The sequence below is a fragment of the Panthera pardus genome, unplaced genomic scaffold, assembly GCF_024362965.1.
Source record: "Panthera pardus isolate Hobbes unplaced genomic scaffold, ASM2436296v1 HiC_scaffold_5, whole genome shotgun sequence".
Taxonomy (NCBI): domain Eukaryota; kingdom Metazoa; phylum Chordata; class Mammalia; order Carnivora; family Felidae; genus Panthera; species Panthera pardus.
Window position 1 is genome coordinate 4,511,478 of NW_026526980.1, and position 24,292 is coordinate 4,535,769.

General features: G+C 52.5%; 1 protein-coding gene across 2 annotated transcripts in view; it reads right to left on the bottom strand.

Moving 5' to 3' along the window:
• TEKT5 (tektin 5) overlaps positions 1–22,232 on the bottom strand; it is a 42,404-nt gene extending 20,172 nt beyond the window's left edge. For both annotated transcript variants that reach the window (XR_002085595.2, XM_019468566.2), the window contains exons 1-5: positions 21,599–22,232; positions 18,860–18,943; positions 18,098–18,168; positions 13,121–13,264; positions 8,927–9,149 (exon numbers count right to left, since the gene is read on the bottom strand). Coding sequence is in view for 1 of the 2 variants with exons in the window: in XM_019468566.2 (XP_019324111.2) it covers positions 8,927–9,149; positions 13,121–13,264; positions 18,098–18,168; positions 18,860–18,943; positions 21,599–22,174 (1,098 nt within the window). In the remaining variant the exon portion in view is untranslated. The remainder of the gene's footprint in view (positions 1–8,926; positions 9,150–13,120; positions 13,265–18,097; positions 18,169–18,859; positions 18,944–21,598) is intronic.
• Between the last annotated feature and the right edge of the window lie 2,060 nt (positions 22,233–24,292).

The window sequence follows — 24,292 nt, forward strand, 5'->3', positions numbered from 1 at the left end:
GCCTTTAAAGGTTCAAAGCCTGCCCGAGACTGGATGGCTGTCAGATAGACGGTCAAGGCAAATCAGTATCACGTCAAGGCCTGACGCCCTCGGCAGGCCTGATGGAGAGACCCTGCAAAGGGAACTTTCTCACAGAGCTGCAGTGGTGTTCAAGGCCTGGCCCTTGCCCCCCCACACCAGACTGCCCTCTAAACTGGGCCAGTTTTAGAAAGAGCCGTCAGTAGCTTGGCTGTGGGTACCCGTGCTGGACAGGATCCGGCTGCTTGCAACCCACGAAAGTATTTCCCACTCCACAATGGGTTCCAGACCTCCTTGGACAAACAGAGGGGCTGGCAGAGGGATGAGGCCCTCACCCCTCAGATGCTGTGCCTTCCTGCCCTGGCCCGGCCTCCCAGGGAAAGCGTGTTCTGCTGGTGTTAATGACCCCTTGGAAAGCAAAACTCCACAGACACCTCAGAATGAAAGCAAAGGCTTTCAAGGTTAAAACTCACAGTCCCTCTGCATTCTGTTAAACTCTTTCTGTGCCCAGCTGCTTTATTCATCTGCTTTCCGGCATTTCCTCCCACGCACTGAGCAAAACAGGCCAATGCACGAGCCTACTGGAACCCGGGGAGGGGCCCAGATGAGCAAAGTGGGCAGTGATGGGATGCGGTGGGGACCCAGGCAAACTGCAGGGCCCGGGCCCTGTCCGAAAAGTCCTGCCCGCTGTTCCCCTGTGGAAACCTGAGCTCAGAGTTCCTAGAGCTACCCGTTTTTCAATGGAACCTGAACTTGAACTCACGAACCGCGAGATCACAACCAGAGCCAAAAACAAAGAGTCGGACGCTTAGCTGACTGAGCCGCCCAGGCGACCCTACGAAAATACTAAAAACAAAAAAACAACTCTAGGAGAGTATGTACAAACGTAGGGACATGAATGTCCGTAGCACCTTTCTAGGTTGCAGCCGGAACTGGAAACAACTTCACGTCCTTCAACAGGTCAACGGATAACCGCTGAACAATAAGGAGTAAACTAGGACCCTCCCTTGTGCTGAGTGCAAAAGCCAAATTAAAAAAAAAAAAACAAACAAAAAAAGCGTACAGGGTAGGTGTCCCTTTATAATGTGGTCTACAAAATGCAAATTCGTCTGTACTGACAGAAAGCAGATCAGTGGTTGTGGGGGGTGCGGAAGAGATGACAGGCACAAGAAAGCCTTTCATACATTGACTACCTTGACTCAGGTGATGGCCTCGTGACATGTATTTGTCAAAACCGCTCACATTGTACGCTTGAAATATGTGCGGCTAATTACGCATCAGGGATAAATAAAGCTGTTAAAAGAAAAATGTGAGGGGCCGAAGAGCAGGCAGGCCCCGTTCAGCCCAAAGACTCCTAGTGTTTGTCCTTGGACTTAAACCACCCAGCCAGCGTTTCCTTGATGTGCCGGGCACCATGCATTTCTCAAGGCGCTACATTGCAAAGGGGAGGGGCCGCTGAGAAGTTCTCAGGACCACGGTGGGGCAGAGCAGCCTGCTCAGGGTGAACATGGGGATCCGTGGACACTGGCGGGCTCTATCCAGACAGAGGCTGCGCTCTTGGGCCAAACTCCCAAGGTTTTCGGAAGAATCCAAAGAGGTTGAACTTTTTTTCAAGGTAAACCAAATGCCCTCTTAACTAGCTGCCAGCTAGTCCATGGAAAGTGCCAAAGGCAAACAGGGCAGCAGGGAGGCCACAGCAGTAATCCAGGCAAGACATGGTGGAGGCTGGGCCAGGGTGGAGGCAGAAGGGGCAGAGAGAAGCAATGAGATTCTGAAAATAGAACCAACCGGATTTGCTGATGGAGTGGACGTGGTGTGGGAGAGGAAGAGAGGCATCCAAGTGGTCTCCAAGGTTTGGGATGGAGCACCTGGAAGCATCTGGAAGCATCTGGAAGCATCTGGAAGCCGGAGCCACAGAGGGAGATGGGAGGGCTCCAGGTGTGGCAGGGAGCAGGGTGGAAGTCCTCAGGGTGAAGCTTGCTCCTGTTTGCTGCCCTTGATGACAAGAAAGCCCACCACGCATGCAGGGAGACAGCTGTCCACGGCAAGTCGAGAAATCTGACTTCTCTCTTTGACAGCCTGACAGAGGCTGCGCTTCTGGCTTATCCTGGTCCCCCAGCTCCTGGCGTCCTCATTTGCTCCGGCCACACCAACGCTCAAGATGGGAAAATGGGATTTTGACTCGTCAAAATCATGACCCACCGAGGGGTGGCAGAAACCCCAGGAGGGGCGTTTGCCTCTGCACGAAGCAGGCTGACCCGCAGGATGGGGTAAGCAGGCCCCATCCATGGAGGGAGGGCTGACAGGGCTTGGCTTGGAAGTTTGGAAAGCAGATGCCATCAGGGCAAATCTGATTAGACTGGAGGGCCGAGGTTTGCCTTTTAGAAGGGTTTGGTTCCCCCTAGTATTGAGTCTGGGAGGAGGACAGGGAGGACGAAGAGGGAGGGAGAGAAGGGGAGGAGACGGCTGCATACCCAGATGTCTGTCGAAGCCAACTGGCTCTACCACCTCCAGTCCAGCTATTTCCTCCTGGCAGCACTTAAACCCTCGTCCCCCGCCCGCCCCAGCATGTTCAAACCACAGACCCTCAGGCCCCTGGACCTGCTCAGCCAGAATCTGCATTTCAACGAAATACCCGGGTACTACCGGCCATTAGCACACATGCAGAGATATTTGACACGCAGGGGTCTACACTGCTGTTTTCACCTTCCCCCTCCCACCACTCGTCACACAACTAACAACTCTTTCTTCAAATAAATTCAATTGTTAAAAAAAAAAGAAAACAAAACTTAAATTCATTGATTCGAGTATAAAATTTTACATCACTGTCGTCAGGGGAAAATCAGCATCATCTGCCCTAAGTGCAAGTAACCATAAAAATGGACGAAACCATGGAAAACCATGTTGTTCACACTGGCCAGGGGCACTGGCCACAGTGTGAGCCACAGTCAGTTAAGCGTCTGACTCTTGATTTCAGTTTAGGTCATGATCGAACGGTTTTTGAGTTCGAGCCCCACATCGGGCTCTGGGCTGACAGTGCGGAACCTACTTAGGATTCTCTCTGCCCCTACCCAGCTCATGCGTGCATGCTCTCTCTCTCTCTCTCTCTCAAAATAAAGAAATAACACACTTAAAAAAAAAACTGGCCGGGGTGCCTGGGTGGCGCAGTCGGTTAAGCGTCCGACTTCAGCCAGGTCACGATCTCGCGGTCCGTGAGTTCGAGCCCCGCGTCAGGCTCGGGGCTGATGGCTCGGAGCCTGGAGCCTGTTTCCGATTCTGTGTCTCCCTCTCTCTCTGCTCCTCCCCCGTTCATGCTCTGTCTCTCTCTGTCCCAAAAATAAATTAAAAACGTTGAAAAAAAAATAAAAAAATAAAAAACTGGCCAGACATTGCTGCCTGCCCCCAAGTTCTTAGCCGGAGGCTGGCGCTCTCTGTTTAAAACAGGCGAAGAAGGCATTCTAGCATCCGATCGGGACTTCCTTCTTGAGATCACTTAAAGGACTGAGAAAAGATGGAAGGAGGAATCACTTTCTTGCTCGTAACACACACAGCGTCACCTCCCCTGCCAGGGCCTGGCTCCCACACTTCAGGATCAGAACTGTTCTATCGCAGTGTCCCCATACCTCCCCCAACCCTGCGCCTTTCCCCCATATTGAGAGTCCACCTCCTACGAGGCATGTTCAACTCCGTCACTGGATGCAGGTGAGGACTTATGCTGATCTGGAGCCCCCGGGGGCCCCAGCTCTCAACGGCAGCAGCCTGTTCCCAGGCCATCAACTGCTTCAGCCCGGAGAAGTCACCAGCCTCTCTCCTAGCAGAGGTCAACAGGACTGAGGCACACCACAGGCCCAAAAGTGCAAGGGGGGAATTCAAGGACGGGGCCCAGGATGAGTTACAAGGTTTGGGCTGTGGCCTCGGGGACGGAACCCTAGGATCATGGTACACAGCTAAGGCTGTCTTCTAAACCCCTGCTGGACTCAAAGTCTGCATGGGCAACTGTGTAGACCTGGCCGTTCTAAGTGGATTCCTAGGACCACTTGGGCAAATACTTGCTCTGTAGCACAGGTGCGGATGGGGCCCTAGAATTCTCCGGAAATGCTTCTTGCCAAAAGGAATCAGGCTGAGCTCAACAATGAACAGTTAAAACTTTAAATTTTTTTTTAAGTTTATTTGAGAGAGTGAGCAAGAACGTGAGGGGAGGAGAGGGAGAGAGAGGGAGAGAGAGGGAGAGAGAGAGAGGGAGGGAGGGAGGGAGGGAGGGAGGGAGGGAGGGGGAGGGGGAGGGGGAGGGAGAGGGAGAGGGAGAGGGAGAGGGAGAGGGAGAGGGAGAGGGAGAGGGAGAGGGAGGGAGAGGGAGGGAGGGAGGGAGGGAGGGGGAGGGAGAGAGAGAGAGAGAGAGAGAGAGAGAGAGAACCCCAAGCAGGTTCTGAGCTGTCAGCGAAGAGCCAACACGGGGCTTGAACCCACAAACTGTGAGATCATGACCTGAGTCAAAACCAAGAGGCAGATGCTTAACCATTTGAGCTGCCCAGGTACCCCAGAACAGTTATAACTTTAAAGGGAGCACCCTCAGGGGCGCCCAAGAAGCTCAGTTGGTTAAGCGTCTGCCTCTTGGTTTTGGCTCAGGTCATGATCTCACAGTTTATGAGTTCAAGCCCACGATGGGCTGTGTGCTGACTGCTCAGAGCCTGGAGCTTGCCTCGGATTCTGTGTCTCCCTCTCTCTCTGCCCTCCCCTGCTTGCACTTGCTCTCTCTCTCTTACAAAAGTAAATAAACATTAAAAAAAATTTTTTTTAATGACTATTAATAAAAAGCCACATGATTTCAAAAAGTCTCTCATCAGCGGGGATGAGACTGTTAGTAATAATCCCAAACTTGCCCGGAGAAATTTAAGGAAAAGGCTGTGCTCCCCACCTCCACCCACAAGATAGTTTTCCTTCTCCATTGATAATATAAGTAGTTTGAGTTAGCTTCTATCAAATGTTTACCACACGCCAAGCACTGCACACAAGACTCCACACCTTAATCCACTTTGAGTAATGTCCTCAAGGAGGAATTCTCGTTCCCGGTTTCACGGGTGAGAAACCAGCCCCTGAAACCCACCAAAGGAGCTTCCCGCGTCACCTCCAGGCCTCAGACTTTGTGCCACGAAACGTGCCAACGTGCGGCACTTGACCCACAATAAAAAACGTCTCATTAAAGGAAAATGCTTGTGCAATAACCGAAAGGTGGAAGCGATCCCCGTGTCCCCCTGGAGAAATGGATCCATGGCGTACACATCCGATGAGATACTGTCCAGCCTTATGACAGAAGGACATTCTGACATGATCTACTGCACGGAGGGACCTCGGAGACACTGTACCCAGTGAAATAACCCCGTCACAAAAGAACAAAGGGTGTCTGATTCTACAGGAGCAAAATACCCAGAGCAGTCAATTCATAACAGACGGGAAGTAGGATGACAGCTGCCAGGGACACAGGGGACTGGGGAGTGGCCTCGTGGGCAGGGAGTTCACGAAACACGGGAGTTCTTTTCAGTTGGGGAAGACACAAAAACGTTCCGGAGACAGACGGTGGTGGTGGTCGCACAACAATGAGCGGGAGCTTCGCACGAGTGAACTCTACACGTAATAATGATTGTTACGGACTGAACGGTTTGTGTCTCCCAAAATCCACGGCAAAACCTAATCCCCACCGTGACAGTAAAAAGACGTGGGGGTCTGTGAAAAGTGATTAGGTCATTAGGGGCTCACGAATGGGATGGGTGTGCCCTGATTAGAGAGACCTCAGAGAGCTGCCTCAAAAATCCCTTCTGCCGGGACACCACGAGAAGACGATGTCTGTGGACCAAGAACCAGCCCGCCACCAGACAATGAATCGGCCAGTACCTTGATACTGATGCTTAGGATCATGAGGGATAAATGTCTGTTGTTTATAAGTCTATGGTATTTTTGTTAGAGCAGCCTGAACAGACTAAAACAATTGTACATTTTTTGTTATGTTTGTTTTACCACAATAACAGGACAGTTCTTCCCGGAAGAAGGAAGGAAGGAAGGAAGGAAGGAAGGAAGGCAGGCAGGAAGGATGAAGGAAGGATGAAGGAAGGATGAAGGAAGGAAGGAAGGAAGGAAGGAAGGAAGGAAGGAAGGAAGAAGGAAGGAAGGGAGGGAGAAGGGAGGAGGGAGGGAGGGAGGAAGGAAGGAAGGAGGAAGCAAGGAAGGAGGAAGGAAGGAAGGAAGAAGGAAGGGAGGAGGGAGGGAGGGAGGAGGGGGGAGGGAGGGAGGAAGGAAGGAAAGAAGGGAGAAAGGAGGAGGGAGGGAGGAAGGAAGGAAGAAGGAAGGAAGGAAGGAAGGAGGGAGGGAGGGATGGAGGGAGAAGGGAGAAGGGAGAAAGGAGGAGGGAGGAAGGAGGAGGGAGGAAGGAAGGAAGAAGGAAGGAAGAAAGGAGGGAGGGAGAGAGGGAGGGAAGAAGGAAGGAAGGAGGGAGGGAGGAAGGAAGGAAGGAAGGAAGAAGGAGGAAGGAAGGAAGGAAGAAGGAGGAAGGAAGGAAGGAAGAAGGAGGAAGGAAGGAAGAAGGAGGAAGGAAGGAAGGAAGGAAGAAGGAGGAAGGAAGGAAGGAAGGAAGGAAGGAAGAAGGGAGGAGGGAGGGAGGAAGGAAGGAGAGAAGGGAGAAAGGAGGAGGGAGGGAGGGAGGAAGGAGAGAAGGGAGAAAGGAGGAGGGAGGGAGGGAGGAAGGAAGAAGGAAGGAAGGAAGGAAGGAAGGAGGGAGGGAGGGAGGGAGGGAGGGAGGGAGGGAGAGAGGGAGGGAGAAGGGAGGGAGGAAGGAATGAGAGAGAAAGAAAATTGAAATTAAAAGCATTATTCATGGATCATTCTTTTAAAAAAACAACAGAAAATTCAACCTCGTAGATTCCTCTCCTTCATCACACAAAGATTGAAGGGGTGTCTACTATGTGCTGAGAGGTACACTAAGCAGGGGGGCTCCCTTGCTGAAACGGGGGCGATGCCCTGAAGAGACGCAGACAGACAAGTGAACCAACCAATACAGGAAAATCACAGCCATTGACACAGCGCTTACTATGTTCCAAGCACCGGTTCAGCGGGTTTATATAATCCTTCTGGCAGCTCGGAGGTCAGAACCATCATCATCTCTATTCTACAGAGAAGGAAACTGAGACACAGAGAGGTTAAGGAACCTGTCCAGGATTGCAGAGATGGTGAAGCCAGGATTCACACCCAGGCATTCCATGCTTCTAACCCCACACTGTGGGCTGGAAGGAGCGATGATAAACTACATAAAATGCCGTTTGTAGTCAGCAAGCTACAACCTGTGGGCCACATCGGGCCCGCTGCCTACTTTTGTAAATAAAGTTTTATTGGAACGCGGCCGTGCTCGTTTGTGTACCTACTGTCTGGGGCCCATCTACATGAACAGAACTGAGTCTGTGACAGAAACTGTACGGTCTGCAGAGCTGAAAATAGAATCGGGCCCTTAACAGAAAAAGTTCCTCAACCCTGTTCTGGAAAGATTAACAGAAAAATGTCCAGTAAAGGCGGGAGGGAAGGCATAGACGTCAACTCTGTCTTCTGAAGATATCTCACATCTCTCCCCTCCGCCACCCGTCTGAGGCTCCCACCCTGGCACAGGCAGCCATCCCCTCGCCCCGGAGGCCTTCCAGAGCCTCTTAACCATTTCCCTGTGGGCACTCTTCTCCTCTGCAGCCCTTTTTCCATCCAGGAAGGAAAGAGATCCACCTGGGGATAAGATTGGAGCCCAGTGCCTTTTGCTTAAAACCCTTCGAAGGCTCGTTACTGTTCTCAGAGCAAAATCCAGACCCCTCACCAGGACCTGCCAGGACTGTATGACCCGAGCCTGCTCCCAAGTTCATCCTCCACACGTCCTTTGTACTCGTTGCCGCTCTGGAGAATGAATAATCTTCCCAACATCCCTTGGCTGCCTAACTCCCTAGTGACCTGCTCTTGATGAAACTGTCACCTGCTACCAGAGCTATAGGGTGGTGTATGTGGAGGGCTCACACCGCCCAGCAATTTCCATTGAACCTTGCCTGCAGGCCCCTCACTGCCCCCCAAATATACATACAACGTACCTTTGTGGCTATAACCATTTTATGAATGCAGGTTCAAGGCTAGTCCCCTGCCCTCCCCCCTCACCACACCCTGCAATCGGTCATCCCTAAGTCCTTCCTGTGTGCACATTTCACACGGCTGTCTTCCAGAACGCAAGCGCCAGGGGGATCAGGGCATTGTTTGCATGGCCCCTCCTTTCATTCCTAGCCAGCGACTAGCACGCATCTGGCTCCCCAGGAGGCTCACGGAGTGTGTGCAGAGCAGGGAGCATAAAATCCATGCAGAGAGGACCCCCCCCCCCCCCAGAGGTGAGGGGCGGCCTGTTGCATTCGTACAGGAGCAGTGGAGAGGGCAGTACGGGGGAAGCAGGAAGACAGTGACATTAGCCCATCCTTCACCCCTGACGCTGGGGAAGCCTTTGAAGGCAAAAGGTTACATTTGCAAAGATGCTGATGTGGGTGGAGATCTGCTCGGGCCCATTTTCTGGGCCTCTGATAACTGCACCCACTCTCACCGGTCACGTTCAGCTGCAAGGCCCCGAGATGGAGTGAAGGACCCCAGGGGCCGTCAGCAGCTTCTTGGGTGCCGTGGTGACAGCCGGGCCAAGCTCATCACCAGGGGCACAAGGAAAAGATTTATCCCAGATGCTCGAATTCCGCCCTGGGACGCTCAGAGACCCTCACCTTTACTGGTGGACAAGTTGGTCGACCCGGGATGGTGGGACGGGGCAGGAGGGCAGGTTGGCCAGATGCTGCTGCCGCCCTCGGGAGGAGATGAGGATCCGGAAGCGTGGACGGTGGCCCTGGGGCATCTTGCTTACCTTAGCCAGCTGTGTCTGGAGCTTATTCTTCACGTCTGTCACCTCGGAGATGCGGGCGCTGAAGGCCAGGTTGGTGTCAGTAAACTGCTTCCACATCTGGTCTGACAGGGTCTCCAAGAGGTTCTCAGCCTCCTCCCGCAGCCAGATGGAGTTGGCCCGCATGTTCTGTGAGTGCCTGATGTTGTCGTTACTGAACTTGGCCCAGGTCTCGGGCACGGAGACCCTGCAGGAGGCACAAAGACGAACTGAACACAGGAGAGGAATCAGGGGGCTGAAGACCGGCCTTGGGGAACCCCCGATCTGGAGAGTCTCACCTTAGGCACCCCTGACATCTGGGTCGGGACCATTCTCTGTTGGGGGGGTTCACCCTGAGCCCCCCTCTACCCACTAGATGCCAGCAGTAGCTCCCCTCCAGTCGCGACAACTAAAAATGGCTCCAGACATTGCCAAGTGCCCCTTGGGGCAGGGGACAACTGTCCCCTAGCCCCGGTTGAGAACCACAGGGCTAATCCAAACCCCCCACTTCACAGAGGAGGCGGCTGCAGCCTAGCAAGAGCGGATCTCCCAAAGGGCACTTGGTGCCTTATCACAGAGCCGAGATTCCTTCGAGAAGCTCCTTGTCAACTACCCTCCCCGAAGTCACAGACACAGGCTGTGAAGCAGGCCTCGGGGCACATGCTGACTGCAGGGCTGCTTCCGTTCCGCATCGATCACTGCACAGACTCATTCATTTGACCAGAGTTCTCTGAATGCCCACTACATGCCATGCATCGTTCTAGGCACTTGGGAGAGAACCATACACAAGAACATCAACCTCCCTGTCCTCAGGGCGCGAAGTTGCCAGTAGAGGAAGACGGACATTCAATAAAGATCTGTACACACGGAAGGACTGTAGACAGAGAGGGACTGATGGAGGTGGTCATTACGTGCCCGTCAGGGTCATAAAAGGAAATAAAAAGGACGCTCAGAGGGCATTGAGGCGCCCTTGGATGAGCAAGCTCACGAAACCGTCACCACCAAAGTCGGGAAGGGCAAGGGGAGAGGGCGAGGAAGGGGTTGGGGAGCCCTGGAGGACCACACACCCTGGCGGGAGAGGGGTGCTGGAAGAATAAACCCCCAACATCCTTCTCTCCCTGCCCTCAGCCTCCCGCTGGTGCCCCCACTACTGGCCGAGCCCGAGTGGGAACCCCATGGAAACGTGGTCTGCAGCAGGCAGTCTCCACTGTGGGACCACCCGCAGGGCGGCTGAAGGATGGATCTCAACGCAGTCCCGGAAGGCTTCTCAGAGGCGGTGAAGCCTAAGCGATTCAGTTTCGACAACAGAAGGTGCTTCCTGCCTGTGTATGGAAATCCTTGCAACATACAACCAATGTGTTGCATGGGGGTCCTCTCTGGGAAGCCCATGAGGAGGAGGGACACACATTTCTCTGAGCGGGCTCCAGGTCTGGGGTCAACCAGACTCGGTACCTTTTTTTTTTTTAATGTTTATTCATCTTTGAGAGAGAGAGACACAGAGCTCGAGTGGGGGAGGGGCAGAGAGAGAGAGGGAGACTCAGAAGCCAAAGCAGGCTCCAGGCTCCGAGCAGTCAGCACAGAGCCGGACGTGAGGCTTGAACCCAGGAATCGTGAGATCATGACCTGAGCTGAAGTCGCACGCTTAACCCACTGAGCCACCCAGGCGCCTCCACTAGGTCCATTTGTAAGGTCTTTTCTATCTGGGAAGCCTCCAGTTCTTAAATAAATCATCTTTATTTTCAGGCAGTAGAGAAAAAAGAGACTCAATTTTCTGAAATAGGAGTCTCTTTTCAGACATTTTAAAGCACGCTTAGATTGCATGGTGAAGAGAAATTAAAAAACAAACATATAATATGTGATTGTCTTGTCTGTCTTTTGCAGGAGTTAAAAATCAAGCCGTAAAGGAGGTCTAAGCCTTCTGGAGATGGGAGAGGGTGCTGTGTCTGATCCTGACCTTTCATCCAACAAAGACTTGAGGCTCAGAGAGGTAAAGTGCCTTTGCCAAGGTCACACAGCTACTCACCAACAGTCCAGGAAGAGGGAGGCACCAGGGACAGCAGAAAGAGACAGCAGATTAACTCTGTCTCCTGCTGCTGAACAGGGCACTGTTCAAGGTCAGGAGCAGCAACCTCTAAGCCCTTGCCCTCCCCTGGAGCAGACAGCTGTGCTTCTGAGAGAAAATAACCAAATAACCTGCTCAATCACACTCTCCCTGGGGGGGGATGTGCCAGAGGCAGCTTGTCGGCTGGTGTGCCTCTGCAGGGGGACGTGGTTTCTGGAGCTTGTGTCCTCTAGATGCAGGAGGCAGGAAGGTGCCCAGGTAAAACACACAGGCTTGGTGCCCAAGGTGGGCTCAGATTATCGCTCCTCGGCCTTTTGCCTAAGATCATGTGCAACGTGGGCTCAGACAGGTCCAGTGACTTCAACTCTCTGAGCCTTAGCCTCCTCATTGTAGAAAGGGGATAATAATGGTGCCTACCGCCCCCCCCCCCCGCCCCCGCCCCGGGGTTGTTGAACGACTAAATGTGAAACCCCTATCTTGGCCACCGGCAACAGCAAGCCCTTGATAAGTGTTTATCGTTCACAAGATGCTGTTTGTAAAGTGCAGTGCCCAGCAGGCTCCGAGTCCCGGCCGTGAGCTTTCAGGAAGGCATCCATTTGGGAAGGGAATGCTCCAGACTCCAGCTGTGGCTGAAGGGGCCGAGGCCCCTGAAGTCCTGCTCGCATGGCCGGCCGGCCAGCCAGCCCCACAGGGGAGTCGAGTCGCCTTGTCAGGAAGAGGAGGAGGGTCCCCAGAAGCTGCTACTGCCGGCAACCCCAAAGGGTCATTTCAACCCTTGGGTATTTCCTAAGGTCCAGGAGGTGGCCCCAGGCTCCAGCCAAGGAGATGACCAAGAAACTCCTCTCCTTTCTTCCCTCCCTCCCTTTCCCCTTCCATTCATTCATTCAACAGTTACTGCACACCTACTAAGTGCCAAGCACAATTTTATGTGCTAGAAGTTTTTCACTGTTTTTTTTTTTTTTTCTTTAAGAGACCAAAACAGTGGCACCTGGGTGGCTCAGGTGGTTAAGCATCCGACTCTTGATTTGGCTCAAGTCATGATCTCATGGTTTGGTTCATGAGATCAAGCCCCGAATAGGGATTCCCTCTCTCCCTCTCTCTGCCCTTCCCCCACTCCACACATGCACCCTCTGGTGCGCGCCCTCTCTCAAAATAAATAAACTTTAAAAAAAAAATGAAACCAAGATAGATACCACCCCCCCCCCAACCGATACCCAGAGCACCTCTCTGTCCAGCCATCATGATCCTGACCTTGGACTGCCAATCGGGAAAGCAGGCCCTAGTTCTGCATGAAATTCCATCAACAGTGACATGCCCATGACGTTGTCAGACACACAGAGGCACCTAGCTCAGAGCTGCTGTGACAAGTAAATGGGGTCACGCAGCAAGCACTCAATAAATATTAGCTGCTCTCACTCCCCCACACCAGGCTCTGTGCTCCGCGCTCCCCACACCCACCGTTTTATTCTCATAGCAACTCTGGGAGGTGGGCACTGTTTTTATTCCAGTATAGATGAGGAGATCGGAGCCCAGAGAGATTAAGTACTTTGCCCCAAGCACTAGTGGGGAGGCTGAATCTGAAGCCAGGCATCCACCGGAGGGCATCAGTTACTCTCCCAGCTGAGCTTGAATGCCTCCTCCTTCTGGTTACACCCGTTCTGTTTCAGAATTTGTTTGGTGGAATTGCCAGTCAGGGTGCCCGGCACGCCCTGGCCCAACGGCAGTGGCTGTGGGACCCTCACTAAGCCAATCCCTTGCACCCTCTTGCTGGGATTTGAATCTTGGGTAAAAGGGGGCAAGAACAAAGAGACAGTAGTGCTCTGACAACATAGCTGATGAGCTCTCACTTCCTGGCTCGTTCAAGCTGCCAGGACCTTCCCTTCCAGCCTTCTCCTGGAGTCTGTGGCTCCCCCACAGCCTTCCAGTAAATTCCATCTTGTCTGAAGTTAGCCAGATTTGGATTCTCTGGCTTGCAACTGAGGATCCCCACTCAACCACTTTGCCTCTTACTTTACTGGTGCACAGTGACCTTTTGTGGTTCTTGGCAGGAGCAGACCCAGAAGCCCTCAGTTCCACCAAGCTTGGCCAGAGAGGGGGACCAAGAACCCAGGACTTACGTGCCATCGACTTTCTCCATGCCGTGGAAGAAAGTGATGCAGTCTGACGTGTTCCTCAGGTTATAGCACTTCTCATCGATAAACTGGGCCGAGCTCTTGTCCTCAAGGTCCCTCTCTAAAGCATGCTGAGCATCTCGGTTATCCCTGTGGGGGGCAAGGATTGGTCCGTAAACTGTGCACTTGCCCAGAGTCCCTCACGCGAGGTCAGCCAGGAGGGTGGTGCAGAGCCACTGGTGAAAGCCAAGTCTCTGGACTCCCAGGAGGGTGTTTGATCTACCCTCAATGGCTTCTCCGCCTTTTTCCCACCTTAATGCCCCCACCGCATACCCAGCGCCTCCCTGTACTTCTTCCTTTGCCCCAATCCAAGCAGATCCGTTGTCATTTAGAACAGGGATGGGCAAACATTTACTGTAAAGGGCCAAATACTAAATATCTTAGGCTTCGTGGGTCGTATGGTCTCCGTTGCAACTACTCAACTATGCAGGAAAACAGTCTTAGGTCATAGGTAAGTGAATGGGCGTGGCTGTGCCCCAATAAAACTTTACAGAAACAGGCTACGGGCCAGATTTGGCCCTCCCAGCTGTACTTTGCTGACCTGACTTACAAGATACGAATTCACACTTTGGAAAAAGCCTGGTGTCAATTTAAATCACTTCGCAGATCATTGTGTCTGACCTTCTGCCAGGCACAGAGGGAAAAGACATGATTAAGACCCAGTCCCTACCTTCAAGGTGCTCACAGATTTGTGTAAATTCAGTACAAATGAATAAAGAATGAGAAGGGCAACAGTAAAGGTTTGAAAAGGGTACAAAGTAACACAGAGAAGGAAGCCACCAACTCAGGGTGAGGAAGTTTCTGAGCTGGGTTTCCTAACAACAGTGGACAGGTGAACCGAGTTGGGTTGAGGGGATGAGAATTCCAAGCTCAGGGCACCACGTGTGTAAAAAGCAAAAAAGGTAGAGACATCCAGGTGTTTGGAGACCTGTAACCAGCGTATGAAGGCTGGCAGAATCAGGGACAGGGCGGAGTCAAGGATTTGTGCCGCACCAGGAGCTAGGTGGAGTCAGGAACTAACTGGACAGAGACTGGGGAGAAGTCAGGGATTGGGCAGAGTTGATGACTAGGTGCAGCCAGGGATTGGGCAACCAGGGATGGGCGGAGTCAGGGTCTGGGTTGAGTCCGTGGTGGGTGGAGCCAAGGAGTGGACAGTCAGGTATAGGTGGAATCGGAGTGGGTGGAGTCAGGGACTGGGCGGAGTCAGGGACTGGGCGGAGTCAGGGACTGGGCGGAGTCAGGGACGGGCGGAGCCAGGGACAGAGCAGAGGTGAGGAGAGGATGGTTGGCAGGCCGAGTACTTGCACCTGCAGGTTAGTATTTTGGCCAAGAAGCTTAGATTTAAAGGCCACCGTGTGCCAAACTCCAGACCCTGGAGAACCACTTCCGTGATTCTCGCCGTATTCTCAAAGTACCTGCACTATTGTTTAGTTGTTACTTTTCTTTTTTAAAATATAAATAAGGGGCGCCTGGGTGGCTCGGTCGGTAAGCGTCCGACTTCAGCTCAGTTCATGATCTCACGGTCCGGGAGTTCGAGCCCCGCGTCAGGCTCTGTGCTGACAGCTCAGAGCCTGGAGCCTGTTTCAGATTCTGTGTCTCTCTCTCTCTCTCTGCCCCTCCCCTGTTCATGCTCTGTCTCTCTCTGTCTCAAAAATAAATAAACGTTAAAAAAAAATTTTTTTTTTTAAATAAAATATAAATAAATGTGTTTTAAAGGGAAAATCTACCTCACTGTCTTGAAAGGAACATCAGTAGCCCTATTAATGGGTCACCTCCAACATAAATACTAAGTAAACACGAACAGAATCCTAGACAGATAGAATCTGTTGTCTCCAGAAGGTTCTAAGCCTGAACCTTTTTGTTTCTCTCTTGATTGAAATAAGATTAGTCCGTGTTAAAGACACACAAGCATTGACTAGGACTTTTGCCTTGAAGTGACGGGGAATAAAGAAGGGAATAACCTTCACTAAGCCAGGTGATGTCTACACCACCTAAAGTGAGTGTGTGTGTGTGTGTGTGTGTGTGTGTCTCTCTCTGATCTTTACCTCTTTCTGCCTCATCTTTCTTGGTTTCTGTCTTGGGGACTTTGTGTCTCTCTTTCTTTGTCCCTCTCCCCTGTCTGTCTCTGTTCATCTTTTTTACACTTTCTTTTTCTGCTATGGATCCGGATGCTGGTGAGGGGTTTCAAAGAGGCCAGAAGCAAGGACAGTAAATCCTGGCGGTGCGCTCCCACCTATCAAAATGCTCAGGAAGTCATGCTGGGACAGGAGGAACCATCCTGAGGTTCCTGGGGCCTTCTGAATTAGCAAAGCCGTGGAGAAAGGGGGCCCTGTCCTGCCTAATGAACTGGAACATGAAGACCAGAATGCTAGAAAACATCTATGCCAGAGCATCAGAGGGGACCCAGGGCCTCAGAATCCCTGGTCAGCTGGTCCAGCTTCCTAGCCCATGCTAATAAGCCTAGAGAAAAGGGCTCTGCCTCTGTCTCCCCTCCTTGGCCCATGACATAGAGCCCACCCAGTGCCACGGCTCACCCTGATGGCGGCCTATGAGGAAAAGCTCGAATATGGCCTCTGCCCCGCCAGGAAGTGCCTTTTGTGCTTTGCCACGGGGCATCTGGTGAGGTAAGGACATAGTTCTGCCCAGATGCAGGCCTGAGGCCCCACCCACAAAACCCTGAGTCAGCAGCCCAGTGCCAGGGCGGCCGCCACCTGAGCAGGCCTCCCCACAGGGGCAAGGCCACACTGAGTTCTACCCCATCAGTGAGGCTGTGGCCAGTTCTAGATTAATTAGGGTGCCCCAGAAGCCATCCTCTGACAAACGGGCCACTGCCCGAGGTCAAACAGCCTCTATGGAGGGTGGCTGGTCCTCAGTCCCAGCAAAGGGGAGGGACGCCTCTCCACCTGCTCTGGTTCTCTCCTCCCACCCTCCCTGCCTGGGCTGCCTTCACCTCTCTGCGTCTGTCCCCAGTCTCCATCTATTTTCCTCTTTCTGTGTCCATTCCTCTCCATTTCTCTGGCTATCCTTACTCTCCCACATCCTGTTCATTGCTGGAGTCACACCGCAGTCCCCTCCTACCCCCAGTCCTGTCTTAGGATTTCCCTTCTGGGGCCCAGCTCCCCAATTCCAAGTTTCTGGGCTTTTCTTCCCTCTGTTGGCTCGAACTCCAGCCCTCTATCACCACAACACCACGGTCTGCCATCGCTCTATGTCAGCCACAAATGGAAAACCACTCTTTCTTGTCCAGAATGGGTGATCGTAAAAACAAGGGCAAGAAAAATACAATCAAGACATGTGCCTGCCCAAAGCGCTCTCTTTGTTAAAATGTTCCCTTTAGGGGCGCCTGGGTGGCTCAGTCGGTTGAGCCTCCGACTTCAGCTCAGGTCACGATCTCACGGTCTGCGAGTTCGAGCCCCGCGTCGGGCTCTGGGCTGATGGCTCAGAGCCTGGAGCCTGTTTCAGATTCTGTGTCTCTCTCTCTCTCTGCCCCTCCCCTGTTCATGCTCTGTCTCTCTCTGTCTCAAAAATAAATAAATGTTAAAAAAAAAAAAACTTAAAATGTTCCCTTTAAAATGCAAGTACGTAGGGGTGCTGGGTGGCTCAGTCAGTTGAGTATCCCACTATAGCTCAGGTCATGGTCTCATGTTTCGTGGGTTCGAGCTCCACGTCGGGCTCTGGGCGGACAGCTCAGAGCCTGGAGCCTGCTTCCGATTCTGTGTCTCCCTCTCTCTCTGCCCTTCCCCTCACGTGCTCTGTCTCTCTCTCTCTCAACAAAAATAAACATTACATAAAAAATTTAATGAAAATAAATAAATAAAATACAAGTATGTAAGCGTTGTTTTTTTTTAAGCAAATTAATTTACAGACAAACATGCGGCAAACGATAGTGGAACATGGGAGTGGAAATGTCAGAAATCAGGACCCAGGCAAACAAATGACAGAACTCAACTCTGCTTTCGTCCACCCACCTGTGCCTGCAGCCACTGCTGTATTTGCATATCATTTCGGACCCCACCACCTCTGACGGCGGCCCTGACCGCACCCTTAGGTCACCGCCCCGGGTGCTCTCTTATCCCCGGTGACTGTCTCCTGTCACAGCAAGCCAGAGCAGCAAGCCCCCAGGGCTCATGTGCAAGCTGCCCAGCACCCCTCAGCATCCCAGCCAGGCTACCCACATGCCCCAGGCAGCTGGAGGGGAGGCTCGGGCTAGGCGGCCAGCCCACCTCTTCCTCTCGGTGTCTGAGTAAATGACAAGGAGAAACCAGCAGAGCAGCGTGGGCTGTCAAGGGTTAAAGGCAGTGCCCAGCTCCTGTGTCAGGAGTCAGGAGGGAAGGCTGCCTCCAGGGGACCTGGGGGCCAAGGGCTCAGCTATGGGCCCCAAGCCCTGTAAAACTCGGGCCTCCTTTTAATCAAGAGGGGAGCCTCCTGGCCTGTCAGGATACTGGCTATGTCATCTTCCAGGAACAAAAAGCCGATTTCTTTTGAAGATCCTGGCTCCGGGCGTCCACCAGATCCCTTCCAGAGATGCCCTGGCCACTCACCTTGGTGCCTGATGCCACGCTGCTCTGCCATTTCCCACAGTTCAGAACTCACACGCAGAAGCCACAGGCTAAGAGGGGCCTCAGGGAGGCCGTTTCTTTTGTCATGACCCCAAGGGCAAAATCAGAGCGACCAGGCGGGGCACAGCTGCCCACTGAAATTAGCCACGGGGAGGGGGGCGGGGCAGGCATTTACAGCCCCGAAATTGGCAAATGCTGCGAATCCGAATTTTACTTTCTTTCCCAGAGAGCCTGTTGTCGAACTCTCACCAGCACACGCTGGCCCAAAGAACCACCCAGAGACCGAGAGCCCGTCCGCTTGCCCTCGGAAGCCCGGGGAGACCCAAAATAGATTCCAAGAAGGGAGAGAGAAGGCAGCTCTTACCGCATCTGGATATCAATTCTTTGAGCTAGTTTTCTCATGTGCTCTTGGCAACATTTTAGCAAATCCACTTCCTGCAATGAAAAATGTCAAAAAGAACAGCGCCCTTGAGAAGGTCAGGGCGCTCTGCCTCCCCCCACCCCCAGTGGCCCCACCCTCCTACCCCTCACTGCCCACCTTTGACCCCACAGGTAAAAGTTCAGGGTGGGATCCATTTCCTGCCTCATCGTAAGCACGTGATCCCTGGACCAGCCAGCTAAGGGTCAGCTGTGGAGGCTCCACATTCTTTAACTTACTTGCTTCCCTTGTTATATAATTCCAGATTAAAAGAAAATTTAGCACCTGCTATGTGCCAAATGCTCATCGCTAGATTACTTTATCATTAAGTTAAATAATGCATATGATATGGTACAGCGTGTGGCAAATAGTGGCTCAGGAAACGCTGGCTTTTTTAAAAAATTTAAATCCAAGTTAGTTAACATATGGCGTAATCATGGTTTCAACAAACGCTAGCTTTTATTATTGTTATTTATTGGTATTATTATCATGATGCCCATTTGGCAGGGTCCAATGGTCTCATTTCTCCCTGTTCTACCCCCCCATCCCCTGCAACCTCGGCCCCCACCGAAGCTTTCTGAGCCCTGACTTTGCTTGGGGTGACATGTGACTTCTGCTCCTGACAGGCAGATCAGAGACCTCTCTGACCAGCAGGGGGCCCCCTCCTCCCCCCGGGGGGGTGCTGGGCAGACCCAGGAGGCACCTTACCTGGATAAGGTTTTTCTCCACATTGTCGTGGACCAAGTCAATCCCTATCCTTTTCTCTCGGTGGTACAGACACTCCAGGGCCACCTGTAGGGAGCAGCAGGAAATAGTGTTTTCCCCGCACCTGTATATAGACCCTGAAAGGAGGTGACTCACAAATACATTTGCCATGATCTGTCTTATCCCCGGGAAACCCGGATGCTTCATCACTGTGCATGTGGGTATGCTTCCTGCATGGCTGTGCGCGTGGGTAAGCTTCCACACCCCCCACTTCTCTCTTGGTGGGGACGTGAGATGCCATGACTGAGGATGAGTATGATACTGCTGCATCTCTCACAGATTAGCTGTTTGGGTGAAGTCAGCTCGACAAATGTAAAGCCCTAAAAATACGGTCGATCGGTATTACCTACGCATATACGTGAAAACCCCTTTGTGAAGATCTGTCGGTGGGGGGAGAGCTTTGGAAAGCGATCAGGCCCAAGGGAGACACAGGCAACCCTGTCTCACAGCCGCACACCTGGAGGCTCATGTCGTGGGGACAAGGGCAGAGAGGAACAGAAGACGGGCCTCCGAAGGGGCTGCTCAGGGGAGCTTCCGCAACAGGGGGCTGAGAAAGGGTGGTGATTGGGCTGCCGGCCTGTGATGTCACAAAGAGTAGCAGAAGTGTGAAGGAAGCAGACGAGCACCGCATCTTGGTGCTGGGTGGCAAACACACCTGGGAACTCTGAAAGGAGAGGGGTTCACTGATTTCACAAGGATTTATTGAGCCCCTCTTGATTGAACACCCGATCAAGGTGCTGGGGATACCACAATCAACCGATCAGATGGTCCCTGCAGTAACAGAGAGGAGACAACACACACAAGTAAACACACACAGAGACACAATCCTGTGATTAGGGCTTGGATGAGAACAGTCAGGGTGATGTGAGTGTGTGGGAGGAACCGGTGGGGGGTTAGCCAGGAAGGACTTCTCTAAGGTGGTGACAGACCAAGACCTGAATTAGCAGCAGCAGCAGAGAAGAATGGAAACAATGTGCCCGGAAGAGGGAACAGCAGATGCAAAAGTCCTGAGGTAGGAGGGGAGCACACAAGAAGCCACTAGAACCGGAGACGTGGAGGCTAGTGCGGTGAGCACGGGCTGGGCTGCGCAGGCTCTAGAGCTGGTGACAGAGGGGGTTTTTGTGAGAGAGTGTGGAGATCCAGTTTAATATTTAAAATTGCCCCTCTGGCTGGAAAATGGGAGGGAGGGCAGGAGTGGAGAGGACAAGAAGGAGGCAGTCACCATTGTCCAGGGAGGTGGAACTGAAAGGTCTCGGGAGCAGCAGAACATCATCCTATGTGACCGCAATTAGCCCCCAGGGCACGAGGCAGATAATGCCAGTTCCTTACCCAATGTCCACTCCAGGACCCAGTGAAAACCACTCACTTACCCAGACTCCTCTGCAGCCACGGAACCCATGAGAGTTCTGGCACATGGGCCAGACATAGAAACGCATGGTGCTTCCTTCCAGAAAACTCTCACTCCCTGACACGGTTGCACATTTGCTCTTTGCCCTACCCCTATCTTTCTGCCTCAGACGAGAACATCAAAATGCTCTTTGAAGCAGCAGCAAGCACTACGAGATATGAAATCTCCTTGCAGCAGGACAAAAGCCACATGCTAAGGACAGCAGAGCAGAAAGACGGGCACCTGGGCCCCTTCCGGCATCACGTGGAAGCTGCAGCAGCCCGCCTTGTTTCCCTCTAGAATTCTCATTATGGCAGAACAATAAATTCCTTCTTGGCCGAGCTGCAGGCAAGTACCCATTACATGCAGCCAAAAGCAATCCCAACCGATCTGGGATACGGTTGGAGAACAAGAAGTGTCCAGAATGCCCACATTCAGGTATTTATTCGTCTAGTCAACAAACATTTACTGAGCACCTACTGTGCACCATGCACTGTGCTATGTTGGGGAGACATTCAAAGCATTGGCCCAGACCACGGGCAATCAGCACAGACACTGTTCACTAAGGACCAGCACAGACACGCTGCCCGTCACAGCCGGGTATCAGTCTGGAACACACCGGTGACAAGGCAGACAGAAATCCCCGCCCACGGAAAAAAACAATCAGTAAATATATGTGCGGGGCGCCTGGGTGGCTCGGTCGGTTGAGCGTCTGACTTCGGCTCAGGTCATGATCTCACGGCTGGTGGGTTCGAGCCCTGCATTGGGCTCTGTGCTGACAGTTCAGAGCCTGGAGCCCGCTTCGGATTCTGTGTCTCCCTCTCTCTCTGTCCCTAACCCACTCACATTCTGTCTCTCCGTCTCTTAAACATAAATAAACATTAAAAAAATAGAAAAATAAATAAGTATATGTGTAAGTTACAGAGGATGTTAGAAAGTGTTAAGGGCTTTGGAGAAAAACACGGCAGTTAGTTTAAGTATATCCTCTAAAGACCAGCACGTGCGTGCACACACACACACACACACACACACGCACACACACACGCCTGTGGAATGTCTCAATAAAACCTCTACAGTTCTGATGTAAGCCCAAGGAGCAAAGGAAATCCGGTTCAGTCTCAGGAACCCTGATTTGACTGGAATAATCCTGCGCCATAGGAACTGATCACAGATGATCACGCAGCTGGAACCCACCTGCAAGGTGCCTGTTGCCTTGACCTTCACTCGGGAGGAGCAGAAAGCCGGGGCTGCGTCTCAGCGGCGGCCTCGCCCCCCCCCCCCTTACCCACACTCACCTGCAGCGGACAGTTGAGTTCCTCGGCCGCGCACTCCAGTCGCCTCTTGACCGTCTCCATGCTGTGGGTCTCGTTCAGAAGCCTCTCCAGCTCGTAGCCCAGCTCGGACTTCCAGAAGCCAATGTCCGACAGCCGCTGGCCCAGGTTCCGGCTGGTCCCCTCCTGCATCTGGCGCGTCAGCTCGTCCTTGTCCTGCATGAGCCGCATGGAGTCGCCCGTCAGCCGGCTGGCCCACAGCCGTGAGGCCTCGGCCCCTCGCATCTGCAGATCGTTGGACTTGTCCCAGTCGCGTGGGCTGTAGCGGCAGAAGAGCGCCGAGCGGAGCGCCGGCAGGATGGTGGGGGGCCTCAGGGGGCTGCGACACGTGGCTCTCTCGTCCACGCAGGTCTGGGCGTTGGAGACCTTGTAGAAGAGGCTGGGTCTCCATGACTTCAGGTAGCGGTAGCCAGGCAGGGAATAGGGCTGGTAACATTCCTGGGTCTCCGGGGCGGGCCCAGCGGGGGGCAGTGCCCTGAAGGCACAGGCTTTCTTGGGGCCACAGTAACTGGCGGTCTGAGAGGTTCCCAGAAACTCCATCCTCCCCCATCAGCTGCGCTTGGGCAAAACTCTGCAGGGCCACCGCACCACAGGAAGGGGAAGGCTCTTCCCTTAGGGATGGGCAGGACCTCTGTGACTCGGGACTGTTGTCATAAAGCCTGGGGGAGCGAGGCGTTGCTGGGACGCTTGCTCATTTCAGGCCAGCTGGGCCCGTATTGTCCCCATCAAAGCACATGCAAAAAAAAAAAAATAATAAAATAAAGTGAATTGAGTTTCTCAATCCACACAGAGGTGCAAAAATAGCCTTTGTCTATTTTTCCATAACAATCGAATGTGCCTGTCCCACGTAACTGCCTATGGGAGCAAACGTGATGTAATCCACTCTGGCAAAGTCTTAAAGGCTTAGGGCCAGTCTGGTCCAGGTGAGTCGTCTTCTTGTCCTCTTTGTCCCCAAGACGACACCAAAGTGGTGCGTCCATGGCGTGGCATAGTACTCAGCAATAAAAAGGAACCTCAAATGTATTAAGCTAAGTGGAAACAGACTCAAAAGACCACGTCCTGTGTGATCCGGTGTAGATGGCATTCTGGAAGGACCGATGCATAGGGCCAGCAGACAGATCAGGGATTGCCAGGGGCTGGGGGAGGGGATAAGACTGACCACAAAGGATCAAAGGAACGTGAGAAAACGAGAGGGTGGGGACAGCAGGTCGTGTTCTATACCTTGACTGTGGCGGGGGCTATAGTTCTATACCTTGACTGTGGCGGGGGCTATACAATTGTCAGTATTTGTCAAAGCCCACAGAGCTGTCCTCCAAAAAGGGTGACTTTTACTGTACATAAATTATACTTCAGCAAACCTTAACTTCATAAAGGGGGCTGGGGACGGATCGCAAGGCAGAGACCCTGTCTGTCCGGCTCCCCCCTAAGTCCCAGCACCCAGCACGCCGCTGCCTGAATGAATAGGCATCTAGAACCGAGAGGTTGTTGTGCCGGAGAGAGGCTTCACCCTTCTGTTCCACACCAATATTTTGATCCATCAAGAAACTTGCCCCCTTCCTCGGCTGGCGGGAGCGGCAATGAGAGGTCAAGGTACAGAACAAGAGGGGAGCTTGATTTGTGGGGGCCTCTTCCACTTCTGAAATGGGAAAGAAACTAACCTTCAAATAAATGGTCCTTGTCAGTGAAGTGTGACGGTCCATGGGAAGTTTCCCCGACTTGCCTAAAATCCCTACAGTTGATGGTGGCTAGGAGAGACCTAAGGCAGAGAGGAATAACATTAAGCAACTTCTGTACAGCTGATGCTTTACATATACTCATTTATTCTCCCCAGAGAACCTAGAAAGAAAGGCTTAACACCCACCCCTATCTTGTATGGTGGGCTCTCTACCCCCTCCATACTGACCATGCTTACTTTGCAGCAAGCTTTGTACGATCTTTAAGATGAACTCTCATGGGGCACCTGGGTGGCTCAGTCGGTTAAGCGGCCGACTTCAGCTCAGGTTATGATCTCACGGCTCGTGAGTTCGAGCCCCGCGTCGGGGTCTGTGCTGACAGCTCAGAGCCTGGAGCCTGCTTTGGCTTCTGTGTCTCCCTCTCTCTCTGCCCCTCCCCTGGTTGCTCTCTGTCTCTCTGTCTCAAAAATAATAAACATTAAAAAAAAGAAGAAGAAGAGATACCTCACACAGGAAGGTCCTACACATTGAAGGCAGTCAAGAAACGGACCAAAAAGATTCAGGGTGTTTTGTGAGCACTAAACATTCATGTTCAAAAATAATAATGTGAGCAGTATCTACGATGGGTATAAAGCAAAATTTAGATTCTTCTCATCACCCCTCGCTACTTCCAGCTTTCCCAGATAGAACTACCATTATCAGTTTTTTCTATCTTTCCCGAGATCCACTATGCATGTACAAGCACACACACTCAGATTCTGGTTGAGTTGGGCTGGGGGGGGCCAGAGATGCTGTGTTTCTTACAAGTTCCCAGCTGAGGCTGGTCCGGGGACCACACTTGGAGTAAGGAGGCTCTGAAGGAAGTTTTACAAGGGAAATGACCTTGTTTTCGTGTTCCTTGTCATTGTATCCCCCACGCTTAGTAAAATACCTGGAACGTAGTAGGTGCACGATTTGGGTTGGTTGAATGAATTTAGAAAAATGG